Source organism: Penaeus japonicus, unplaced genomic scaffold (genome assembly GCF_977035675.1).
Source record: "Penaeus japonicus unplaced genomic scaffold, GWHDUDI00000001_assembly GWHDUDI00000039, whole genome shotgun sequence".
Classification (NCBI taxonomy): domain Eukaryota; kingdom Metazoa; phylum Arthropoda; class Malacostraca; order Decapoda; family Penaeidae; genus Penaeus; species Penaeus japonicus.
Window position 1 is genome coordinate 19,961,426 of NW_028234441.1, and position 24,836 is coordinate 19,986,261.

The window sequence follows — 24,836 nt, forward strand, 5'->3', positions numbered from 1 at the left end:
TGCGAACAAAAAACAAGACTAAACACACATATTTGCTCTTTTTTTTTCTTAAAACATCACACGTACATTTTCTCTCTAAAATAGGAAAGTCTCCCTATTCACCAAACGTACACTCTTTTTTTTCTCTCTTTAATCTCACACAGATTTTCTCTTCAAAATAGGAAAATCTCCCTCATTCACCAAACATCTCACGCACATTTTCTCTTCAAAATAGAAGAGTCTCTCCTGTTCTACTCACCATGCACCGCCCTCCGGACCTCTCCTTCCACCATCTGGTCTTCAGCTGATGGAGTTTCCCGTTTTCTTTGAGTCTCAAAACGGCCGAACTTATGGGGTCGGTGTACGGCGACTCTGGAAAAAACAAAATGGCCGTTCGTCTCGTGGGATTTTTAGAACCTAACCTAAAGCAGGTTTAGTGAGCGAAATGAAGCATAAACTATTGGAATATAGAAAAAAAAACTTGGTGGGAACTTGTATGGTAGCGATACTCTGTGGTTCCTCTTCACCTCCCATTGATAGCGGATTATCGCTATTAGGATTAGCACAGTCTTAACGTCAGAGTAAAATTGATTATACGAAGAGATGATACTTCATAAATCATTCGTATGTAACAAGTGCAAGAGAAATGCCATTATCAAAATCATCATTATCATCATCACCACCACCATCACACATACCAGGCGGTAGAGCGATGCCGTAGCTCTTGGAATCGAGCAATCCGCCGACTTGCATGAGGTCACACTTCCGCTCGACCTGGAACTCGATCGACGAAGACTCCATCAGGAAGGCGTACTGGCCATTCGACTTCGAAACCCGCTCGACACCTGCTTCGTTCGTGTCGGTGAAGACGGAGGGACGAGCGCTCGACATGGCCGCCCACATCCGCTGGTAGGTCGGGATGGTGCTGTCTCTGTGAGGTTGAAAAGGGGATGGTTGTGTTGAGGTATGGTTTATTTCAGTTTCATTCTCATATCATGCTCTCAATCATTCCCCCATTAACTCACTCGCTTGCTTATTCACTCATTCATTCATTCATTCGCTCATCCACCCTCTCTGTCTCACTCCATATCTCTTTTTCAATAACCTAAGACTCAAAACTGACAACTTTTAACGATTCAAGTGAACATACATCCCCTAAGACCGTTAAACTCAGATCTAGTAGCTTTTGTAATGTAATTTAGTCTCACAAAAACATTAGTTTGTTATTTTTGGTTTGATAAACAATAGACGGTTGCCAAACAGTATCATATTGGTGCCTAAGCCATCCCGTTTGATTACATTATAACAGCATCCTATTTTAGGGGTGTCTGGGCTGGCTTCGAATATCGTAAGGATAACTTCACTGAATTATGATAGGTAACAAATTTCTAGGATGATCATAGGTCCCAGAGTCAGAGATGACTAGTGGAACCCCCTGTTTTGCTCCTCTCTCGTAAGGGGTTTTAGCTTTCTACACATACACACACACACACAAACACGAACACAAACACACACATACACACAAACACACACATACACACAAACACACACACACACATACAAACACTCACAAACACAAACACCCACAAACAACCCCTCCCCCACACACCCACACCCACAAACACACACAAAAACAACCCCCCTCCCCCCCCCACACACACAGACACACAAACACAAAAACAACTCCCCTCCCCCTCCCCCTCTCCTCCCTCCCCCACCCACACACACCCAACCTCACCTGAAGAAAGTATAAGTGGAGCCGCCCTCCTTGCAGCCGTATTTGATCTTGGTCTGCTTGGCCAGGTCCTCGGCGCCCTCGATCGGCGAGTCCATCCTCTCCACCGTCAGGAAGGCGGCGAGGTTGGCCGTGTAGGACGAGATCATGATGAGGGTGAAGAACCACCAGATGCCGGCCACGATACGGGTCGAGACGGCTCTGGGGGAGGTTTTTGAGGGGGGGGAGGGGAGGGTGATAGGGAGGGGTGAGGTGTTTTTTTTATATATGGAGGGGGGGTGATAGGGAGGGGTGAGGTGAGTTTTTTTTTATATATGGAGGGGGGGGGGTGATAAGGAGGGGTGAGGTGAGGGTTTTTTTTATATATGGAGGGGGGGGGGGATAGGGAGGGGTGAGGTGAGGGTTTTTTATATATGGAGGGGGTGGAGGTGGGGGTGGAGGGGGTTACAGGGATTGTGGGGTTAGGTGGGTGGGGAAGTTGGGGGTGGGGTGGGTTGTGGGGGAGGGTGTTGGAGGTTAGGTATAATTCGGCGAGTTTTTGTTTTTGTTTTGCATATGGGAAAGTGGATTATTTTTTGGGACAATTTTATTTTAATTTTCAGGGTAATATATATATATATGTTGTTGTTTTTGTGGGGAGTGAGAAGGTGTATGTATATATACATATATATTTTAGGGGGGATCATTTTCAGGGGGAGGTGGGTTGAGAGGAGGGGGGGGTGAGAGGGGGGGGAGAACAGAGTTAGATGGCAATAAGGAAGGAAAGGGGAGAGAAGGGGTATGGACGGAAAGGCAAGGCAAAGAAGAATAAAGCAAGAGAATAAGGATAAGGAAAGTGCGTGGAAAAAAAATGGAAGATTGGGGAAAAAAAGACGAAAGCGGGAATAAGGAGAGAGGGAGAAAGAGAAAATAGATTAATACATTTGTCTGAGTGAGTGAAGATAATAATTAAAAAGTTCTTGAATTTAAAAGTCAACATCAAATTTTCTTTTCGATTCAAGATTTAAAAAAAAAAAGTGATTCAACAAACAAGATAATAATTCATTCCTACATTGAATTATATGATTTTGAAATAGCTACAGTTTCGATAGAATCAAAACTTTTTTTTTCTTTCTTTATTTATAAACTTTATTTTTCAAATGATAACCAGGAACTAAAAGATATGTATCTTTAACCAATAAACACATCTTCAGAGTCTATCTATAAACCAATGAATAGATATATCAAAATAATGAATAAGTGTATATTACGAACTTGATAACAATAAATAATTTCCAGTGATTTTTTTTTCAGTACAAAATAAAGGGTAAAAAAAATGTCTTTTCACACTAACACGAATGCAGTCAACGAAAACGGGCGTGGAGGGGAAACTAAAGAAAACGAAGAAGGTTCATGCAAAAGACAATTATATACATATAATTTGCTATTTCTTTATTTATTATGGGTCAATTACTGATCAGACATTTCATAAGTTAAATTCACAAATGAAAACACATTTTAAGGCATTTCTTATAAAGCTTAAGCTCCGAAAAGTAATATTTTATCCCATCTTATTCTTCTCACATTTTTTTTTTCAAATCAAAGCCTAACTTCCGAAAAATAATATTCTCTTTCCCCTTACTCTTCTCATATTTTTTTCCTTCATTCTCCCAACGTGAAAAAACTAAAACCAATAAACGCACAACCATTAAAAAAAACACACACAAAAAAAAAAACAACCATAAACAACAACAGAAAACAATCACGCTACGATTAACCTAGAAGACTGAAAGATACTTCACAAAGCACTACACAACACGAACGTTCAAAGAACACGCAAAGAACACGCTACTAACATCCCGCTACTAACATCTACTAACATCTACCAACATCTATAAACATCTACTTGCCTACAATACCTTGTTATCTACCAATGAAGGCCATTGGTTTAGTTTGTTTGAATTTGAAGAGTTTTTTTCTATTTCTTTTCTTATCAAAAACTCGTTTGCTTGTACGAGAGAGAGAGAGAGAGAGAGAGAGAGAGAGAGAGAGAGAGAGAGAGAGAGAGAGAGAGAGAGAGAGAGAGAGAGAGAGAGAGAGAGAGAGAGAGAGAGAGAGAGAGAGAGAGAGGGAGAGAAGAGAGAGCGACAGACATCTTCAAGAGAAGATTCAAAACATAGAAATTTGACAAAAGCAATAAAGATTGAAATATAGAGAGAGAAATACACGAAGAAGAAGAATCTAAATCACAATATGAAACAACAAATACAACAACAACAAAACTAGTCGACATAATCTCCCTCCCCAGCTGAGAAAAGATCTTACTTGGGTGCGATATCGGACCCCTGTTGCATAAGCGAGCCGATAGTGAACCAGAAGGCATTGCTTAGGCTGATGGCGTTCTCGAGCTCTTCTGGGTCCTGGATACAAGGGTGTGGATTATCCCACTCGTTTGGCGCGATCCTGCAAGACACATCCACATCCACACGGGTCAGCATAGGAAGGAGAGAACACCCACACCCGTTGATTAAAACAAGAAAAAAGACAAACGGAAAGGGAAAAGAATGTAAGAAAAAAAAATGTGACTGAAATTAAGAGAAGGGAAAAAGGGCTTTCATTGGAGTTTACACAAAAATGCATAAGAAAAATCATCAAGCAAGGTCCTTTTTTTTTAAAAACACAATGATGTTAATACACAAGTCAACATTATGACTTCATGCTAGGAGGTTCGTGGTGGCTGGATCGCTGGAAGGGAAAAAGAGAAGCAAAGTGGATAAATGAATAGGTGTATGTGGAAGGGATGAGGCCAGTGCCAGGGTTAGCGTTTTTATTCTGAGTTCGCAGTGGACAAGCAGGTTAGAACGCAAAAGTACAGCCATTGGATGAAATCTGTTTAACTTTTTCGATTGATCACCAACAAAACGTAATTACGTGTAATGGAACTCTTCTTGTGTTGAAATAAGGTATGTGGTTCTCTATGTAGTAATTTATAGTCTACGGATTATTGTTATGTTGTGTATTATAGTATGTGCTAATATAAGGGAACCACTTTAGACTAACAATTTCGATGTGTTTTGTCTAGTACCACATAGACCTATACGAGATAGAACAGACTTTTTCATCCAAGTATCAAACATACTTTGAAAAAACTTCTATAGTTAATGTAATATCGATCACTTTAATAATTTCTTGAATCAAATCATTTGTCACTTTGGTACAGACGCATAGCGTTGTCAAATAGATCAAAACAATGCTTCAACATCTATCCAAAAATAAGGTTAAAAACCTACAGCGTTACTGATTAAAGCCACAATTTTTTTTTTTGCCCTAGTTTGACAAAAGAAAAATCTATCGAAAAACGAAAACTATTTCTGTGTCATCTAAAAGCATACTTGAAAAAAGGATAAATTAAATAAGCAAAGTACAAACTTCCTTACAGAGTTTCAAAAGAAACACATTCAAAATCAAGTATACGAAACACCCACATTTTAAAGTTATGATTTATATCTCCACAAAATTATATCTTTCTCATCATAAATTCCATCTCATCACTGTTAGCAAAAATTTGACACAAGCATTAGCAAAAAGCAAAACACACGCCTATCCCCTTAAAATAAAAACAATTATGTGTCTGACAAATGAAGGGAAGGTATGGGGTGCCAAATCTCTGAAATAAATGCAGAGTTAAATTAAAAATTAAGAGAAGTAATAGCAGGTCCTTGTCTGTAGGGAAGGAAGGAAAAATGGACCATTATCGATTAGAAATTAATGTCTTTTTGTGCTTGTTTTTATATATATAGATATAACTTAATACGGTTTTAAGTAACTTATCATTGCGATTAATTAGGTTTCCGCTTTTTATTGCTCAGTTGTTTATTTACGAGTGGAAAGATTTTCAAATGTTTGTCACGTGACGTAGGCATGACGTCACACCATGTTGAAAATCATTAACATTATTTCCTGATCAATAATGGTCACTAAATAAAATATCATGAGGTAAAGGCGTTGATCACGGAGGGCAGGTACTGGATCTTTCAATTAAAAGAAAAAAAAGTAGGTTAATGTACGAGGTCTGTGATAAGGGATCGTAACAATAAAGGAATTCTGATAATAAAAACACCATCTCCTGTTGTTGGAAAAATGTGTTTATATATAATAAAAAATATGTATATATATAGTACTATTAACCAAAATTATAGATATGATATCATAGAATTCCATTATTGAATAAAAGGGGGATTCCCAAGCAAACGTTCACGCTTCAGACATTTAAATTCAAAAATTCAAACGGATCTCTCTTAACGGTAACACGAAGACGACGTTGGCACATAGTCCTGTCTTCGAACATTAGAATAACGCACATAAAAAGAACCACACGTTAAATAAAGGGGGAAAAAGAAAAAGAAATCCAAAAAGTGCACACCCCAAGCTATCGATTTTCATTTGTTTTTTGTTTTTCTTTATACGTATCCTACCTAGGAACTATGTCGGGATAAGAATGTAGCGACAACACACTACAAAGACTTTATGAAGACCGTTTTCTAATGCTTCTGGTTCCTCCACACAAGGGTAGAGGTCGGTCCATTCTTCGGGAGATATTCTGAGAGAAAGAAGAATGGTTTGGGATATAATTTCTCGAGTGTCATGGCGGTCGACGGAGCGTGGTGAGTGTCGTAAACCTTAATTCTTCCGTTATTATTTTTAAATTCTGTTTTCTTCTCTTTTCTGTTTTTCTACTTTTTCTTCTTTATTCACTTTGATTTCTTCATTTTTCTTCTGTTTTAGATTGTCCGTTTTTTTCTTCTTCAAAAATCCCCCTCTGTATTTTGTTGAGTGATTTCATTCTTTACTTTTTTATTGTGATCAAAAATAAAAGTTAAATTATAATTTGATTACGATGGCTTAAAAAGAAGCCAAAGATTATGATGATAATCGTGAAAATAATCATTATACTGATTACAAGAACAATAATTATAGTAAAGGTAATGATGATACGGAACAATGATAGCAATAATCATAATAATAATTATAATGATGATGGTGATAATAATGATAATAATAATAATAATAGTAATAATAAAATAATAATAATGACAGCCATACAAGAATGTTGGTGATAATAAGAGCAACAAAACACAGATAACAGCAATGATGATGATCTGTAAACGGCATAAAATTGTAAAACAAATATATACTTTTGATATAGAAATAAGTTATGACAAATATATTACAGAGAGGTCCATGTTTCCCAAAAGATAACCATTAATACGAAAAATATGTCGTTTGAGGAAAATTTCGCGGGAAAAAATAACATCATTTATAATCATTTCGATTTCCTTTTCGTTTCATCATGATCTTAATACATATACATATTTTCCTTCCAATTCATTTCGATGAAAAACAATATGATTTCGTTCATGAGTCCAATCAATATTAGGAATGGAAATTTCCACAATCACATTGATGTCAAAATAAAATAAAAAATATATATTCCACAGTTTTGCCGCGTGATATTTTTGTTTGTTTGTTTTTTTGTTTTTATCGTTTTTCTGTAGCATTACAATTCATTTAATACGGGAAAGGGGCTACACCTTATGAATTAGTTATAATGAGTTTTAAAATAGTTAACCTATATAGGAGGTCTAAAGAAACGTGAAGAAGAAAACGGGGGTCTAATATCAGGTAAAACTGAAAAAAATAAAGCAATGAATATACATTAGACCAAAGAAAAATAAAATATATATGAGAGAGGAGAAAATAAAATAAAAAATTAACATACAACAACTTCACAGCAGAACTTCACGAAACAATGGAATAAAAACGAATTACAAAAACGCCAAAAAAAGAATTGTACATTTTTCTTTAACTAAATCAAGTCAATAAAAGACAACAACCTATAGAAAAGCAGGACCATAGGCTCAGTTATGGCCTAAGGGGGAAAATTTTCCTCCGCTGTCATAATAAGAACAAGAGGAAAAACAAAAGAAAATCGGTTCATTGACTCCGACATAGCTGTTTGATAGAGATGAGGGCGTGTCCAGTTATTAATTTTATATATATTTAATAAGATTTAATAAAAAAAAAAAATTCTATATCTTGAGGCATACACTCACGACATAACAAAATACCAATAGGTTTTTGACAGTTAAAGAAAGGTGATTATTGAAAATATCTGCGTTTGTGCTAATTAAGAAACAAAACTCGAAAGTAAATTTGGCATTTCATATTTCTTTGTACCGATTACAGAACAAAACACGTTATTTTTTCGTGCCGTTTGAATAATAACAAATCGATGAAACAAGTATTTGTACCAAATTGTGTATTTTCGACTTTTGAATAATGATAAATTACATCTGTTTTCTATCAATTATATATGATAATTCCAACTAAAAACGAGTTAAATACGAATTCCTCCAGTGCTAATTCAAGAAGCCAAAACAATGAAAAAAGAGAACACAATTACCTGGACACGCCCCCTACGAACGTGCACGGCAGTAAATAAAAGTAAACAACAACAAGAACTAAAACCAATCTTGCTTTTTTGTTCCCGTACTTGAGAGTGCAAAGTCGGCGCCCAAACACAGAGAAGTGCCAATAACGAACGAACCACAAGGAAATGAGAAAGGCAAAGAGTTCTCGAGCTCATCTGGGTCTTGAATGCAAGGATACGGACAATTCTCGAGCTCATCCGGGTCTTGAATGCAAGGATACGGCGCCATCATCCTGTACGAGGTCAACGGAGGTCAGACAGACTAGACTGGCTGGCTGCCCTGGTTGTACGGGACTAGGAATTTCAGTGTTTTTTTTTTTTTTTTCTTTCTTTCTCTGTGAGTTTAGCATATATTGTTTCTTTTTTTTCTATCTCTGAGTGGTATAAGATTATCCTTGGGAGGCGATCTGACTGAATCAGAATGGAAGTCAGGTTAGGGAGGACCAAGAGAATCTCATCTTTATACCTGGAGGCCTGTGAAAGTAAATTCTGTATTGTGTTTGAAAAAAAAAACAAAAAAAAAAAAACAGATTTGTAAGTTCCTGTAAAAGGTATTCAATCGGTCCCTGAGGATACACACTTGTGTATTTTATATAAATATATGAATATATAAATATATATACATATATAAATATATGTATGCGCGCGCGCGCGCGTGTGTGTACGTGTGTGTACGTGTGTGTGTGTGTATGTGTGTGTGTGTGTGTGTGTGTGTGTGTGTGTGTGTGTGTGTGTGTGTGTGTGTGTGTGTGTGTGTGTGTGTGTGTGTGTGTGTGTGAGTGAGCGAGTGAGCAAGTGAGTGTGAGTGTGAGTGTGAGTGTGAGTGTGAGTGTGAGTGTGAGTGTGAGTGTGTATGTGTATGTGTATATCTATATGTATCTGTATATGTATATTTATATGTATGTGTATGTGTATATTTATATGTATGTGTATGTGTATATGTATATGTATGCATATATATATATATATACATATATATATTATATATATTATTATTATATATATATATATATATATATTATATATATATATATATATTATATATATTATATGATATATATATATATTAATATATATATATATACATATATATATACATATATATATATACATATATATATTATACATATTATATCATATATATATACATATATATACATATATATATTATACATATTATATCATATATGTGTATATATATATATATATATATTATCATATATATATATATATAATATATATATATATATATACATATATATATATATATATATAATATTATATATATATATATATATATATATATATTAATATATTATATATATATATATATATATATATATATATATTATATATATGCATATATATATATATATATATATGCATATATATATATATATATATATATATATATATATATATATATATTATATGTATATATATGTATATTATATATATATGCATATATATATATATATATATATATATATATATATATATATATACATATATATATATATATATATGTATATATATATATATATATATATATATACATATATATATATATACATATATATATACACACACACAAAAGTTCATATGAACATTTTCGTATGAACACAATTCCTCAGAGGAAACCCCCCCTTGGCAGCATCTCATCTGTCTCCAAAGATCTGCAAAGACTGAATTTATTGCAAGTGAATCAACAAAATGCAGCCTCAGAACATCTTGCAGAAGTGATGTTGATCTGCCTGACGAAGGAGCTGCAAAAGTAGTATTAGTTGCACGAATGATGATAAAAGTAATAATAATGATAATGATACTTTTTTTTTTTCTTTTTTTTTAATTAGCTATCTAGCAATGAAAGATTCAGTAAAAGGATGTTTATAACATTCCTGTGTCATCAAGTGTGATGTGCATAATCACAGGCAAATGCATGTATCTATCTATCTACATATATACTTACATGTACACAAAACACACACACACACAAAAAAAAAAAAAAAAAAAAAAAAAACACAAACATAAACAAAACACACACAAACACACACACACAAACAGACATATATACAAAAAAAAAACATACAGTATACAATGACGACGAACAGTAACAGACAAACAACAACCAATCCCCTGCAACGTACCATAATAAATTTCAACATCCTATCAACATGCACCCACCCTTACAACATATAACAAGCCTATCAACATCAACACACTCCCTGTAACGTCAAAGTCATAATTTTTGCAATATAATCCTAACTTCCATCCATCCCATGCAACATGCAAAGATCCTATCAACATAAAACCTCTCCCTCCAAGATATAAGATTCCTATCACTATGAATCAATTCTCAGTAACACATGTGCATCCTATCAATATGAACTTATCCTATAAATATCCTATTATTTTCCCTGCCTCCCTTACAGAGCTATCATGTTATTGATATCAATCATTGCAATAGCTATAACAATCGTAAAAATAACACCCACTACACTAGCTACTCCTAAAGAACCACAACAACCACAACTACTCGTAAAGAACTCTTCGTCTAAGCTTAGAACATTACTACAAGAACAACCACTACAACTAAAACATAAAATAACAACCACAGTTACAAGTACACAACCACAACTTTTACAACAACCATAGCTACAAGAAGAACAACTACAACAACTAAAACATAAAATAACAACCACAGTTACAAGTACACAACCACAGCTTTTACAACAACCATAGCTACAACAAAAACCACCACCACAACTAAAACATAACAAAACAACCACAGTTACTACAACAACCACAATTACAAGTACAACAACACAGCTTTTACAACAACCATAGCTACAACAAAAACCACCACCACAAAACATAAAAAAAACACAGTTACTATAACAACCACAATTATAAGTACATCAACCACAGCTTTTACAACAACCATAGCTACAACAAGAACAACTACAACTAAAACATTAAAAACAACCACAATTACAAGTACAACAACCACAGCTCTTACAACAAAAAGCAACAGCTCTCCCTCCTAACTCATCGTCTGACCTTGCAAGGATGAAGAGCAGCACCGAGACGCCGAGGTAGGCTGTGGCCATGTAGAGCCAGACGTCGGGCGAGAAGGGCGACGTGAACGAGAAGAGACTCGGGGCCTTCTTCTGGGGCTTCTTGTAGATGATGCTGATGCCTGGCAGGTGGACGGGGGGGAGGGGGGTTATTGTCATCATTATTGTTATCAGTATTATTGTTATTATCGTCACCATTATTACTATCGATGCCTGGAAGATGGACGGGATGGTGGGTTAGAAGGGGAATTGGTGGGCTGTTTTTTTTTGTTGTTGTTGTTACTGGTGTTATTATCATTATCTATCACCATCTCTATTATAACTGATGGTAAGAAGAGTATATAGTATTACTGACGGTAGTAGAAATATCATCATTATCATTATTTTTATCATTGTAGTTACTATCATCATCATTATTATCTTAGTTATTGTTGGTATCACTATCCCAAACGAGAGAAATAATAACACTTAACACTACAAATTTCAGTCTTAATATCATCTATCGTTCCTTTATCCTAGTAAATAAAACAAAAACAAAAGAATAATATTCACCGAGGTTCATGAAAGGCATACTGAAGTCGACGGCCTCCTCGCGTTCATACGTGATCGTGAAGTCGACGATCCCCAAATCTGCTTTCTAATCGGATAAAAAGTCATTATCTTAGTAATTTTTAATGAATATTGGAAGTATGGACGTACAAGACAATCTAATATGTACAAGTGAAGGTTAGAGAAAAAAAACAGCCACGGTAAAGTCAGAAATATAAATGAAAACAATATATGGGCTTCGTTCGTTCGATGCTTCGGTACGAAGCTTCACCAGAGAATCCAAGAACATCAAAGAATCAAAGAACAAGACCTCCGACCCCCCACAATTCCTGCAACCCCTGCAATTCCCCCTGCAACCCACATGATCCATAAGCTGGCGCACGATTCCGTTCCATTCGCCCGTAACCTGGTCGCGACTGCCGTACGAGCCGTCGGGAACGAGCTTGAAGGTGTAGTTGAAGCCCCGGATGAGCGAGATCTCGTGGATCAGGTCGATGCAGAAGCCCTCGAACTGGTCGTTTCCCGCCAAAGCCATCGAGTCCTTCTTCATCATGACGTAAGGATCGGCCTGGAGGAGAGAGAGAGAGGGGGAAGGGTGATGTTAATGATCATAATGAGAGTGATAACAATGACAATGATTATACGAGTGATAATGATAATTGCTACAAGACGAGTGATAATAATAATGATATTATAACCCGTTTTGTCCACTATTTTCCATATTTCACTATTCTAATACCTTTATAATTTTTCTTCAATTTACACATCTACTCATTCACTTTTTTAAATTCCGTTATACATATATACATACATACATACATACATATATATATATATATATATATATATATATATGTATATATATATATATATATATATAATTCAAGCGACCTCACCTTAGCAACCATGACGATAAGAGTCTTATTCTTGAGGTTCTTCTCCACGGCGCCCTTCGTGTCGGCCCAAGACTTGGTGTAGTTCACTTTGCCGCTGAGGCTCCAGGAACCCACCTTCAGGAGGGGCGAGAGAGAGAGAGAGAGAGAGAAATGTTGAGAGAGAGAGAGAGAGAGAGAAATGTTGAGAGAGAGAGAGAGAGAGAGAGAGAGAGAGAGAGAGAGAGAGAGAGAAATGTTCAGAGAGAGAGAAAAAAAAATGTTCAGAGAGAGAGAGAGAGAAATGTTGAGAGAGAGAGAAAAATGTTGAGAGAGAGAGAGAGATAGGGGTAGGGGGTGATGAGATAGTAAGAGAGAGAGAGGGGGGGAGGGAGGGAGGGAGAGAGGGAGAGAGAGAGAGAGAGAGAGAGAGAGAGAGAGAGAGAGAGAGGGGGGGGCGGGGGTGGGGGTGAGGGTAATGAGATAATGAGAGAGAGAGGGGGGGTAAGGGAGGGAGGGAGGAGGAGGGAGGGAGGGACAGAGAGAGAAAGAGAAATATTGAGAGAGAGAGAGAGAGATGGGGGCGGGGTTGGGGGGTAATGAGTTAATGAGAGAGAGAGAGGGAGGAAGGGAGGGAGAGGGAGGGAGGGAGGGAGGGAGGGAGGGAGAGAGAGAGAGAGAGAGAGAGAGAGAGAGAGAGAGAGAGAGAGAGAGAGAGAGAGAGAGAGAGAGAGAGAGAGAGAGAGAGAGAGAGAGAGAGAGAGAGGCGAGGGCGAGACAATGAAAGAAAGTGGAGGAGGGAGAAGTAGGGAGAGAAGGGTAGATAATATGAGAGAGAGCGGGAAAGAGAGGGAAAAGTACGGAGGGAGTGAGAGAAAGTGAGATAATGAGAGAGAGGAAGAGAGACAATGACATTGACATTATAACCAGTAAAGGAAAAACAAAAATCCTAAAATCTTAACATCAGTGAAAAAAATGCAAACTATTAAAGTGACAGCTATGAAAACTCAAAAATAAAACCCTCCTCAGTCACAAAAACACCTAATTCTTCAATAAAAAGAAGAAGAAAAACTTTAAAGAGAAGAAAAGGAATCTTAAGTAAATTGTTCCCTTTTTTTTTCTTTTTTTTTTTTTTTGAGTCACTGAGTAAACACTCGATCTGAGGTGTGAAGATGTGAAGTCAGTCTTGGGTTAACATTTTAAAGAAAAAGAAAATCACAGTCCCTTCCCTTCGACCCTAATACCTTTATTTCAATAAATCACTAAAAAGCAATCCCTAGATATTGAAATAAACACAAAAAACAACTTTGGTTAAAAAAAAGAAAAAAAAAATCTTGATTAAATTCACAAAAAAATCCCTCACATGATTCTCAAACCTTGAAAATAAAATCACTAAAAATACACCATTAATCTTAAAACATTTAAGAAGAAGAAGAAAGAAAAAAAAACTCTCCCAAGACAACTAAAACCTTCGAACAAAATTAAGACAAAAAATCATAAAATACCTCAAAGGTTCTAATAATGATAATAATAATAACAATAACAATAATAATAATAATAATAATAATAATAATAATAATAATAACCATAATAATAATAATAATAATAATAACAACAACAATAATAATAATAATAATAATAACCATAATAATAATGATAATAATAATAATAATAATAATAAAATAATAAAAATAATAACCATAATAATAATAATAAGAAGAAGAAGAACCATAATAATAATAAAAATAATAATAACAGTAACAATAATAATAATAATAATAATAATAAAACAAAATCAACCCCTCAGACAACAACCCTCAAAAACCTCGCCCAACCCCACCTTCTTGAGCGTCTCGTTCTGGTCCATCTCCAAGATGTCGAGTTCGAAGTCGGAGCGAAATCCCATGCGGTCGAACTTCACCAGCCCCGTCAGTCCGATCACGGGGCCGCTGTAGGTGCTGAAGTTTCGCTCCATTTTGTAGCCGTCGCCGAACTGGGGGGGCGAGCCGTACTGTAGGAAGGGGGGTGGTTGGGGTGGGTTGGGGTGGGTTGGGGTGGGTTGGGGTTGGAAGGGGGTGGTTGGGGGGTTTGAAAGGGGTTGGGGTGGAAGGGGGTGGGATGGTTGGTAAGGGGGTGGGTTGGAAGGGGTTGGGGTGAGTTGGAAGGGGGTGGGGTGGTTTGGAAGGGGGTGTGTTGGTTGGGGTTGGGGTTGGGGTTGGAAGGGGGTGGTGGGGGTTGGTAGGGGGGTTGGAAGGGGGAAGGGTGTTTGGTTGCATGGGGAAGGGGAAGGTAAGTGGGGAGAGGGAGGGGGAGGGGTGGGAAGTGGGGAGGGGGTGGGAAGGTGGAGGGGTAAGATTGGGAAGGGGGTTTAGTTGAAAGGGGGAGGGAGATGAGTAGGGGTGGGAAGTGGGTACGGGTAGGTAGGGGGTAGGAGTTAAAAGGGTTAGGAAAAGGAAGGAGATTTATACCAAACTGTATATCATATTCACAACATATATATATAAACATATATCACAAGACATAACACACATACTCAATACGTACAGACAGAGAAAGACAAACAAAGACACAACCGTACAAGAACGAAACAAAAAGGTAGATAAAGATAAATAAATAAATAAATAAACAAATACTAACCGAACTTACCCATTTCATGTAATTTATGAGGGAGTTGCCATGTTGCCACGTCTTGTCCCCCTCGCAATAGACTTTCTGGATGTCGACGTCGTGGGAAGAGCTAAGAGTGTCCAGGCCCCTAGCGAACAGGGACACAGCGTCGTACATAAGGGCTGCCTCGGTCTGTGTGAGGAGGGGGGGGGGGTTAGGGGGGAGTCGAGGAGGGGAGGGGGGAGGGGGAGTCGAGGAGGGGGGGGGGAGGAGGAGGGGAAGGGGGGAGTCGAGGAGGAGGGGGAGGGGGGAGGCGAGGAGGAGGAGGGGGAGGCGAGGAGGAGGGGGAAGGGGAGGGGGAGTCGAGGAGAAGGGGGAGGGGGAGTCGAGGAGAAGGGGGAGGGGGAGTCGAGGAGGAGAGGGAGGGGGAGTCGAGGAGGAGGAGGGGAAGGGGGAGTCGAGGAGGAGGGGGAGGGGGAGGGGGGAGGCGAGGAGGAGGGGGAGGGGGAGGGGGAGAGGGGAGTCGTGGTGGAGAGGGAGGGGGAGGCGAGGAGGAGGAGGGGAATGGGAGTCGAGGAGGAGGGGGAGGGGGAGAGGGGAGTCGAGGAGGAGGGGGAGGGGGAGGGGGAGAGGGGAGTCGAGGAGGAGGGGGAGGGGGAGAGGGGAGTCGAGGAGGAGGGGGAGGGGGAGGGGGAGGGGGAGAGGGGAGTCGAGGAGGAGAGGGAGGGGGAGTCGAGGAGGAGGAGGGGAAGGGGGAGTCGAGGAGGAGGGGGAGGGGGAGAGGGGAGTCGAGGAGGAGGGGGAGGGGGAGGGGGAGGGGGAGGGGGAGAGGGGAGTCGAGGAGGAGGGGGAGTGGAGGAGGCCGGGATGTGAGAAAATCGGACTTGTTATAATTTCTTAAGTAACGCTTAGTGATGAAATGCTATTTCTAGGGACAAAGAGCTATTTATTCCCTCATACTTTCTCACCCTACTTTCAAAATCGGTAAATAACACATTCTCTGTCATTTCTCACTTACCGGTAACTCTTAAATAGACCTAACTTAACCTAACCTAACCTAACCCAAAAGTGTTCCATAGGACTTGACAGTCCAACAGAAATTTCTTAATAGTCCATCAAAACTCTTTAATACCTTTGCAAAATATTTTAAAAAGTCTTAAAACTCTACTAGAGGTCTTATCAAACTTCCAAAATGTCAAACTCCCTCTTTAGTCCTTATTTCGTCCTGATATATGTGGGAATATTTTTTTAGTCTAACTTTTAGAAGGATCTTTTAGAAAAATCTTACTGTATAATCCTCCAAACTTATTCTAAAAAAGATTTTTCCTCTTGTCTCACATGGACTTTCATAGGAATCTGGAATGAGAATCCTGGCGACCAATCTTGCCAAAGTATTTTTAAAAATTGTCCTTATCCCCTTCCGATAATTTTTTGAAAATATCTCAAAATAGATCTCCTCATTCCATAATGTGACTTTCATAAGATCTATAGAGCGTGAGAATCCGAGCAAATCATCTTCTTAGATAGACTCTTCCAAAGGTTTTTTTCATTCTTTGTCTCATAAAAAAAAAAATAATAATAATAATCCTTTAAAGGGGGAAAAAAAATCTTTAAAATCCCTCTCCACCCAAAGAAAAAGTCCTTTCAAGAAAAGCCTCTCCATTCCTTATCATTCCAGACTAACTTCCTCTAACCAAACCCTACATAAAACAAAACCACACTCCCATCCTCCAACCCCCCCCCCAAAAAAAAAAAAAAAAAAAAAAAAAAAACACGCAGTCCCAAAGATAACATCCACCTCATTTCTCACCGTGATTTTCAGGAGATCTGGCTCGAGAATCCGTGCAAACCTCCTCTCGCCGAATTTCCAGTCCTCGACGATGTGCTGCAGCTTCCGGGGTTCGATCAGCTGTATGCCGGTGATGTTCGTGCCCGAGTACTTGAACTCTTCCAGGTCCACTTGGTTGAAGTCCTGAGGGAGGGAGAGGGAGCAATAGATCGATATAAATGGAGGGATAAGAAATAGATGGATGGAATGTATGGATAGGCAGGATATCGATAGATGGGATAGAAATAGAAAGAAACAGAAGAAATAGATAAGAAATAGATGATATGTATATGAATAGATAGGAAATAAATGGATGGAATATATGAATAGATAGAAAATAGATAAATAGGATATATGAAGAGATATGCAGCCGTATTCTGGCGTGGCAATGTTATGTCCAAGTTGTGTCAATGTTGTGTTCACGTCACGAAAGTGGTATTCTAGAACGCAAAAGCGTGGCACTTCTGTGTCAGCTGCTTCAGGTTTACCAACTGTTCCAAAGTTAATATATTTTGGATGAATGACACTGTCCAAACGACAAATTCAGAAGAGAAACTACAGTCATAGGTAGCACTAAGTAAGATAGTTCACCTTAGGTACGAATTAGTCATTGAGCTTGATGCTTGTTAAAGAAATGATAACCATTTCACGAACACGCGGTTGGTAATTCAGTCTACGCTCCATCAAAAACAAACAGGATGAGAGGGATCGTGTGTTTATGTATAGATCTTCCTGATTTTGTGTGTACATACTGTACATGTATGTGTATCTTTAATATGTCATACATATAGGTTTAATGTATACTGTACATAAATCATATACTTTAACTTTACCATTCATTTAACTTCACTCTCCTTCGAAAAGTCCGCCAAAAGGTAAAAATCTCAAAATCAGCAGAGAATCCATATTTTCCTAAAATGGTTTGTAATCCAAGTCTAGGACAATGATGCCTAATATATCCAATATAGATATTACTTTCCTAACATAGTATGCTCATATGAAGTATTAGTAACAAAGATTGCTCTAAAAATATGCATTTTTTCGCCCGTGTAACTATCATGATCAATGACTATATAGGAAGATGGGAAAGCTCTCACATCGGCCACATATATTTTAGTGTGCGGCTTTTTCACTAGATGGCGTTAACGTCAATCACCAGTTTTAGGAGCACCGTCTGTTTATATATACATTTTTTGCTTTACTTTTGCCTAAACAGCGTGCATATTATGCCTGCTTCTTTTGTTAATCTTAATGTCATATTACTATTTTTTAATGACGTTTTTAATTAGTATAAATAGAAGCTTTTCGATCTTTCCTATATAGTCTTGGATCATGATAAGCCCACCTCCATGTCACTGACAGCCGTATTCTAAGTCCCTAAGCGCGCCGTGTACATGACATGAACATGCCGCGTTTGTTATTCTAGAAGCGCGGATTCGCGGCAAAAGCGTGGCAAAGTCGTGGCAAAAGCGTGGAAAGTATTGGAACAATCGTGGAAACTCCGTGGCAAGGGGGTAGGCTTGTCACGATAGTTACACGGGTGAAAAATATTATATTTTTACTGTACTTTTTCTTACCAATACTTCATATGAGCATACTACGTTTGGAAAGTAACATCTATATTGGATATATTAGGCATCATTGTCCTAGACTTGGATTACAAACCCTTTTAGGAAAACATGGATCCTCTGCTGATTTTGAGTTTGTTTACCTTTTGGCGGACTTTTCGAAGGAGAGTGAAGTTAAATGAATGGTAAAAGTAGTCAGGAACGTAAAGTTAAAGTATATAATTATAAGAAATATGTATACATTAAATATATATGTATGATATATTAAAGATACGCATATATGTACAGTATATACAGAGACAAAATAAGGAAGATCTATTCATAAACACGATCCCTCTCATCCCGTTTGTTTTGATCGAGCGTAGAGTGAATTACCAACGGCGCGTTCGTGAAATTGTAGTCAATTCTTTAACTAGGAAAAAGTACAACGACTGATCCATACCAAAATTGTACTATATTTTGTTAATGCTACTTATGATTGTAGTTTCTCTTGTGAATTTGTCGTTTGGACAGTGCCATTCATCTGAAACATGTTAACTTTGGAACGTTGGTAAACCTGAAGCAGCTGACACAAACGTGCCACGCTTTTGCGTCTTAGATTACCGCATTCGTGTCATGAACATGACATGGCCACGACACGCAGAAAACGTCCAAGAATACGGCTGTGAGTTTCCACGATTGTTCCAAATCTATACAAAAATAAATGAGTGAAGAAATCACATAGACTCAAAAAAAGAAATAATAATAATTGGAAGATTAAAAAAGAAGCTTTTCACAAATTAACTGACGAAACTATCACATCAACCATAAAAAACACCACCACCACCACCACAAACTTAAACATAAAAAACACCACCACCACCACATTTAACTCAAAAAAAGAAATAATAATAATTGGAAGATTAAAAAAGTAGCTTTTCACAAATTAACTGACGAAATTATCATATTAACCATAAAAAAACACCACCACCACAAACTCACAAGAGAAGTGATGAAATAATTATAATATTCGCCCATGAGACCGATCTGTGCCGCCTGCTTCAGCACCGTGTAGATCAGGTTGCTGCTCACGTCCAGCACGATGCGTTTTTGCTGAGCTCGGCGAATCTCCTTCAGCAGTGGTCTGGAGAGGAAGGGATTCAGTGAGAAGATGGTGAGAGAGAAATTGTCGTTCTTTTTCTAATCATTGTTCGTATTAGCATTTTAGTGTCGTCGTCATTTTTGTTATTTTTGTTTATCACCGTCATTAGTTTTTATCATTATTAGTTGTCCTTATTCTTCTTTTTGTCAGTATTATTGTTATCATCACTAGTGCTAGCATTGCTATCATAATATTCTTTGTTGCTACGATTATGATCATCATCATTTTCATTATATTCTTATCAGTTTCACTATCAACATTACTATCACTACCTCTCTATTTCTATCTATCTCCCTCTATCTCTATCTATCTATCTTTATCTATCTCTATCTCTTCAGCTTATCCAGCAGCTGTACTTGCCAACGGAAGGCCTGAGGCGTAGAAAATGACTCAGGATTCATACTTAAGGACACAGAAGGAACCCAGGCAGATCAAGACAGATCAGGTCAGACAGACAGACAAGAGGACAGGCAAAGCGAACAGTTCTGACCTCCGGTCTTCGGTCATAAAGACCATGACACGTGAACGTCTGTCTGTTTATCCACCGGATCACAACCAGGGAATCGAGTGGTTTACAACTGCTAGCAAAGGGTTACAACAACTGCTCCAAGTGGTGGGTTACACCCCCTCCCTCCCCCCAGCTCACGTATAATCCTCCCCCTCCCTCCCTCCCTCCCCCCCCCCCAGCTCACCTATAATCCTCGCCCTCCCTCCCTTTCCTCCCTCCCTCCATCCCCCCCCCCCCCGCTCACCTATAATCCTCGCCCTCCAGCTGTCGGACGGTGACCAGGAAGGAGCTCTCCCGCAGGAGGGTCTGCACCTTGACCAGGGCGTCGTTGGTGTCGTACAGGATGACGAATTCCCTCCACTGGAGAGCCATCAGGATTCGCCGGTAGGCCTAAGGGATTTATTTAGTTGTTAATGGATTGTTTTTTTTTTTTTTTTTTTTTTTTTTTTTAAGGGGGTGGGTGGGGGGGAGGTGAGAAAGATAGTGTGATGTGTGGGAGAGGGAGGGAGGGAGGGAGGGAGGGATGGGGATGGGGTTTTAAGGGGGGGAGGAGGGGTTTATTGAAGGGGGAGGGGATGGAGGAGAGGAGGGGGTAGATGGAGGGATAGAGATATTGAGGGGGGGAGGTGGAGGAGGAGGAGGAGGGGATTGGCGGAATGGGGGGAGGAGGGAAGGGAGGAAAGGAGGAGATCAGTAAGGGAGGAATATGTGGGAGAAAAGGTTTGTCTAACTTTATTAGATTTTTTCTTTCTTTCATAAATGATGTGTATCTTATTCTTAAACTTACAAAATTTACATAGAGTAAATAAAGTATATCCATAACATAAAACTACGATTTTTTTCTCACTAACTGCTCGTCATTACACACACACACACACAAAATAGATAAATAAAAAAAATAATAATAAATACCTCCCACATCGAGACAAAAGAACCACCACCACCATACCACCACCATCCCCCCCCCCCACCCCTCCCCACACACCATACCTCACTGAGCGACGGTGGATACGGGTACAAGTTGATGGAGTACGCGTCCCTCGTCAGCTTGTAGTCCCAGCGCGTCTCGATGTGCGGGATCTCCATGGCGTCGCAAATGGACTGGACGTGGTTGGCCGTCTTCTCCAGCTGTGGCCCGAAGATGGCGGCCACGGGGGAGCGCAGGATGTCGCATACTGGAAAAGGGGGGAAGGAATTAATATAAAATGGGAAAAGGGGGAAAGGGGGGAATGAATTAATATGGAGTGGGAAAGGGGGGGAAGGGTTAAAGGCGCTGAAGGGCGTGTGTCCATGCAAGAGAATTGGCACAGTCCATGGTGTTTCAAAGCTGGAGGGAAAATGGCGCGCTCTGCGGTTGACGGATGTAAACAATCAAATCGAGCCCTTAAAACAAATGTTATTTATGGAAATAAAATTTAGATTTGCATATTTCCGTTTGATAATTTTATGATATATCTAAGAAAAGTCAATTTCATTAGATTTGATCATAATTAAGGATTTAAAACAAATACGAGTTCGGAATTATCGTCTGACTAGAAAAACGACAATTCGTTCAATTGTCGCATACTGGAAAAGGGGGGAAGGAATTAGTATAGAGTGGGAAAAGGGGGGAAGGAATTAGTATAGAGTGGGAAAAGGGGGGGAGGAATTAATATGGAGTGGGAAAAGGGGGAAAGGAATTAGTATGGAGTGGGAAAAGGGGGGAAGGAATTAGTATGGAGTGGGAAAAGGGGGGAAGGAATTAATATGGAGTGGGAAAAGGGGGGAATGAATTATTATGGAGTGGGAAAAGGGGGGAAGGAATTAGTATGGAGTGGGAAAAGGGGGGAAGGAATTAGTATGGAGTGGGAAAAGGGGGGAAGGAATTAATATGGAGTGGGAAAAGGGGGAAGGAATTGATATGGAGTGGGAAAAGGGGGGAAGGAATTAATATGGAGTGGGAAAAGGGGGGAGGAATTAATATGGAGTGGGAAAAGGGCGGAAGGAATTAATATGGAGTGGGAAAACGGGGGAAGGATTAATATAGAGAGGGAAAAGGGGGGAAGGAATTAATATGGAGTGGGAAAAAAGGGGAAGGAATTAATATGGAGTGGGAAAAGGGGGGAAGGAATTAATATGGAGTGGGAAAGGGGGGAAGGAATTAATATAGAGTGAAGAAAAGGAGGAAGGAATTAATATGGAGTGGGAAAGGGGGGAAGGAATTAATATGGAGTGGGAAAAGGGGGAAGGAATTAATATGGAGTGGGAAAAGGGGGAAGGAATTAATATGGAGTGGGAAAAGGGGGAAGGAATTAATATGGAGTGGGAAAAGGGGGAAGGAATTAATATGGAGTGGGAAAAGGGGGGAAGGAATTAATATGGAGTGGGAAAAGGGGGAAGGAATTAATATGGAGTGGGAAAAGGGGGAAGGAATTAATATGGAGTGGGAAAAGGGGGGAAGGAATTGATATGGAGTGGGAAAAGGGGGGAGGAATTAATATGGAGTGGGAAAAGGGGGGAGGAATTAATATGGAGTGGGAAAAGGGGGGAAGGAATTAATATGGAGTGGGAAAAAGGGGAAGGAATTAATATGGAGTGGGAAAAGGGGGAAGGAATTAATATGGAGTGGGGAAAGGGGGGAAGGAATTAATATGGAGTGGGAAAAGGGGGAAGGAATTAATATGGAGTGGGAAAAGGGGGAAGGAATTAATATGGAGTGGGAAAAGGGGGGAAGGAATTAATATGGAGTGGGAAAAGGGGGAAGGAATTAATATGGAGTGGGAAAAGGGGGGAAGGAATTAATATGGAGTGGGAAAAGGGGGAAGGAATTAATATGGAGTGGGGAAAGGGGGGAGGAATTGATATGGAGTGGGAAAAGGGGGGAAGGAATTGATATGGAGTGGGAAAAGGGGGGAGGAATTAATATGGAGTGGGAAAAGGGGGAAGGAATTAATATGGAGTGGGGAAAGGGGGGAGGAATTGATATGGAGTGGGAAAAGGGGGAAGGAATTAATATGGAGTGGGGAAAGGGGGGAAGGAATTAATATAGAGGAATACATTTCTGTATTGGAGAGGAATAAAAAAAATGAATATATGGAAGATGAATGGAAAATATATACAGAAAAGTAATGTGTGTGTCTAGAAGTCTGTTTTCTTTTAGAATTAAAGTTGATTTCATGATGAGAATGTGCATTTGTATAGAAGAGGAAAGAAAGAAAGAAAAAATCTCACTCACCCATCCATTCACTCACTCACCCACTCACTTATCCAACCACCCACTCACCCACTCACTCATCCAACCACCCACCACCCATCCACCCACCCAACAACCCCATTCCCGCCTTACCATCCCTAGCCGCCCTGTAGGAGTCGTCGGCGGGGAGCCACACCCCCTGAGCCACGAGGGTCGAGTGCGATAGCGTCGAGCGGTCGTTGTTAATACGCTCGACGGCGTAACGGAAGGCCAGTTCAAGGAGTTTGTCCTTCTCGTCGAAAATTCCACCTGGGAAGGAGAGAGAGAGAGAGAGTGTAAGGCACTGGTATTGTACATCATGTGAGACAAGACATTGATCATATATTTCTACTTGATTCAATGCAATATCGCTGGCAGTCTATTTTGAGGGAGAGAGGGAGGGAGGGAGAGAGGAAGAGAGGGGGAGAGGGAGGAAGGGAGAGAGAGAGAGAGAGAGATTAATTTAGAAAGTTAATTTACAGACCACATTTACATGGAATGTAAACTAGTAATCTAGATAATCAAATTAATATCAAAAACTATCAAAATACGTCTAAAAATCGATCTAATTTGGACAAATATTTCTGTTTGAATTTTTGGAGTTATGTTCATAATCCATGTGAACTTTGTGAATGATGAAGATTATGGAATGGGTAATGATGCTTTTGTTATGCATAACATTATCACCACTGACCGCAAAGTTTCGTGTGAATAAACAAATTAAAAACGAATTAAAACTAAAATTTTAATTTTGAATTTGGGTAGTTATTTTTTTTTCACAGAAAAGCCCATAATCTGGACTAAAAGTGCACTTTTGATATGAAGAAAACAACGATTTATGCTGAACAAGTTGAAAAGAAAACAACAAATGAAAACACACGAATATGCCGAAGGCCTTTTCCTGTGTTTTCGTGTTTTCACCTTCGTTGTTTTGCTTCCGAAGAAGGCAAAGAACAGAGAATCGAACACTCCGACTCACCCCTTAACCCCCCCAACCCACCCCCACCCATGAAAACCATCCAATTCAAAATCAGTATAACAAAATAAAACTTTATCAATAAGGAATATAACTTCGCCATGTTGATAAGCCTATGATGAAAATAAAACAAACTATTAATTAAATCAACACAGGGAAACTAGATATTACAGTAAACTATATATTGAAGATTTTATGCCTCGAAATTATTAAAAAGATAATGCAATTATACATAAGCAAATGAAAATTATAATGAGAGTGACATCAAGGATAATTATCCATCACAACAAACGTTTTCTTTAAGTTTATTTAGTTA

The 24,836-nt window shown here is 38.9% G+C and overlaps 1 protein-coding gene across 4 annotated transcripts in view; it reads right to left on the minus strand.

Annotated features, from left to right (window-relative positions):
• LOC122250208 (glutamate receptor ionotropic, kainate 2-like) overlaps positions 1-23,809 on the minus strand; it is a 34,899-nt gene extending 11,090 nt beyond the window's left edge. Inside the window, exons 1-15 of one of the 4 annotated variants that reach the window (XM_086533304.1) lie at positions 23,659-23,794; positions 21,324-21,508; positions 20,578-20,723; positions 19,666-19,807; positions 17,099-17,260; positions 15,319-15,480; positions 14,522-14,674; positions 12,706-12,819; positions 12,171-12,377; positions 11,813-11,897; positions 11,244-11,382; positions 4,019-4,156; positions 1,718-1,915; positions 678-910; positions 239-351 (exon numbers count right to left, since the gene is read on the minus strand). In XM_086533304.1, coding sequence (XP_086389430.1) covers positions 239-351; positions 678-910; positions 1,718-1,915; positions 4,019-4,156; positions 11,244-11,382; positions 11,813-11,897; positions 12,171-12,377; positions 12,706-12,819; positions 14,522-14,674; positions 15,319-15,480; positions 17,099-17,260; positions 19,666-19,807; positions 20,578-20,723; positions 21,324-21,419 — 2,088 coding nt within the window. In that variant the 5' untranslated portion in view covers positions 21,420-21,508; positions 23,659-23,794. Of the gene's footprint in view, positions 1-238; positions 352-677; positions 911-1,717; positions 1,916-4,018; positions 4,157-11,243; positions 11,383-11,812; positions 11,898-12,170; positions 12,378-12,705; positions 12,820-14,521; positions 14,693-15,318; positions 15,481-17,098; positions 17,261-19,665; positions 19,808-20,577; positions 20,724-21,323; positions 21,509-23,658 lie in introns of all 4 variants that reach the window. The other 3 variants (XM_086533303.1, XM_086533305.1, XM_086533302.1) reach the window with 3 other exon arrangements.
• Positions 23,810-24,836: the final 1,027 nt, after the last annotated feature.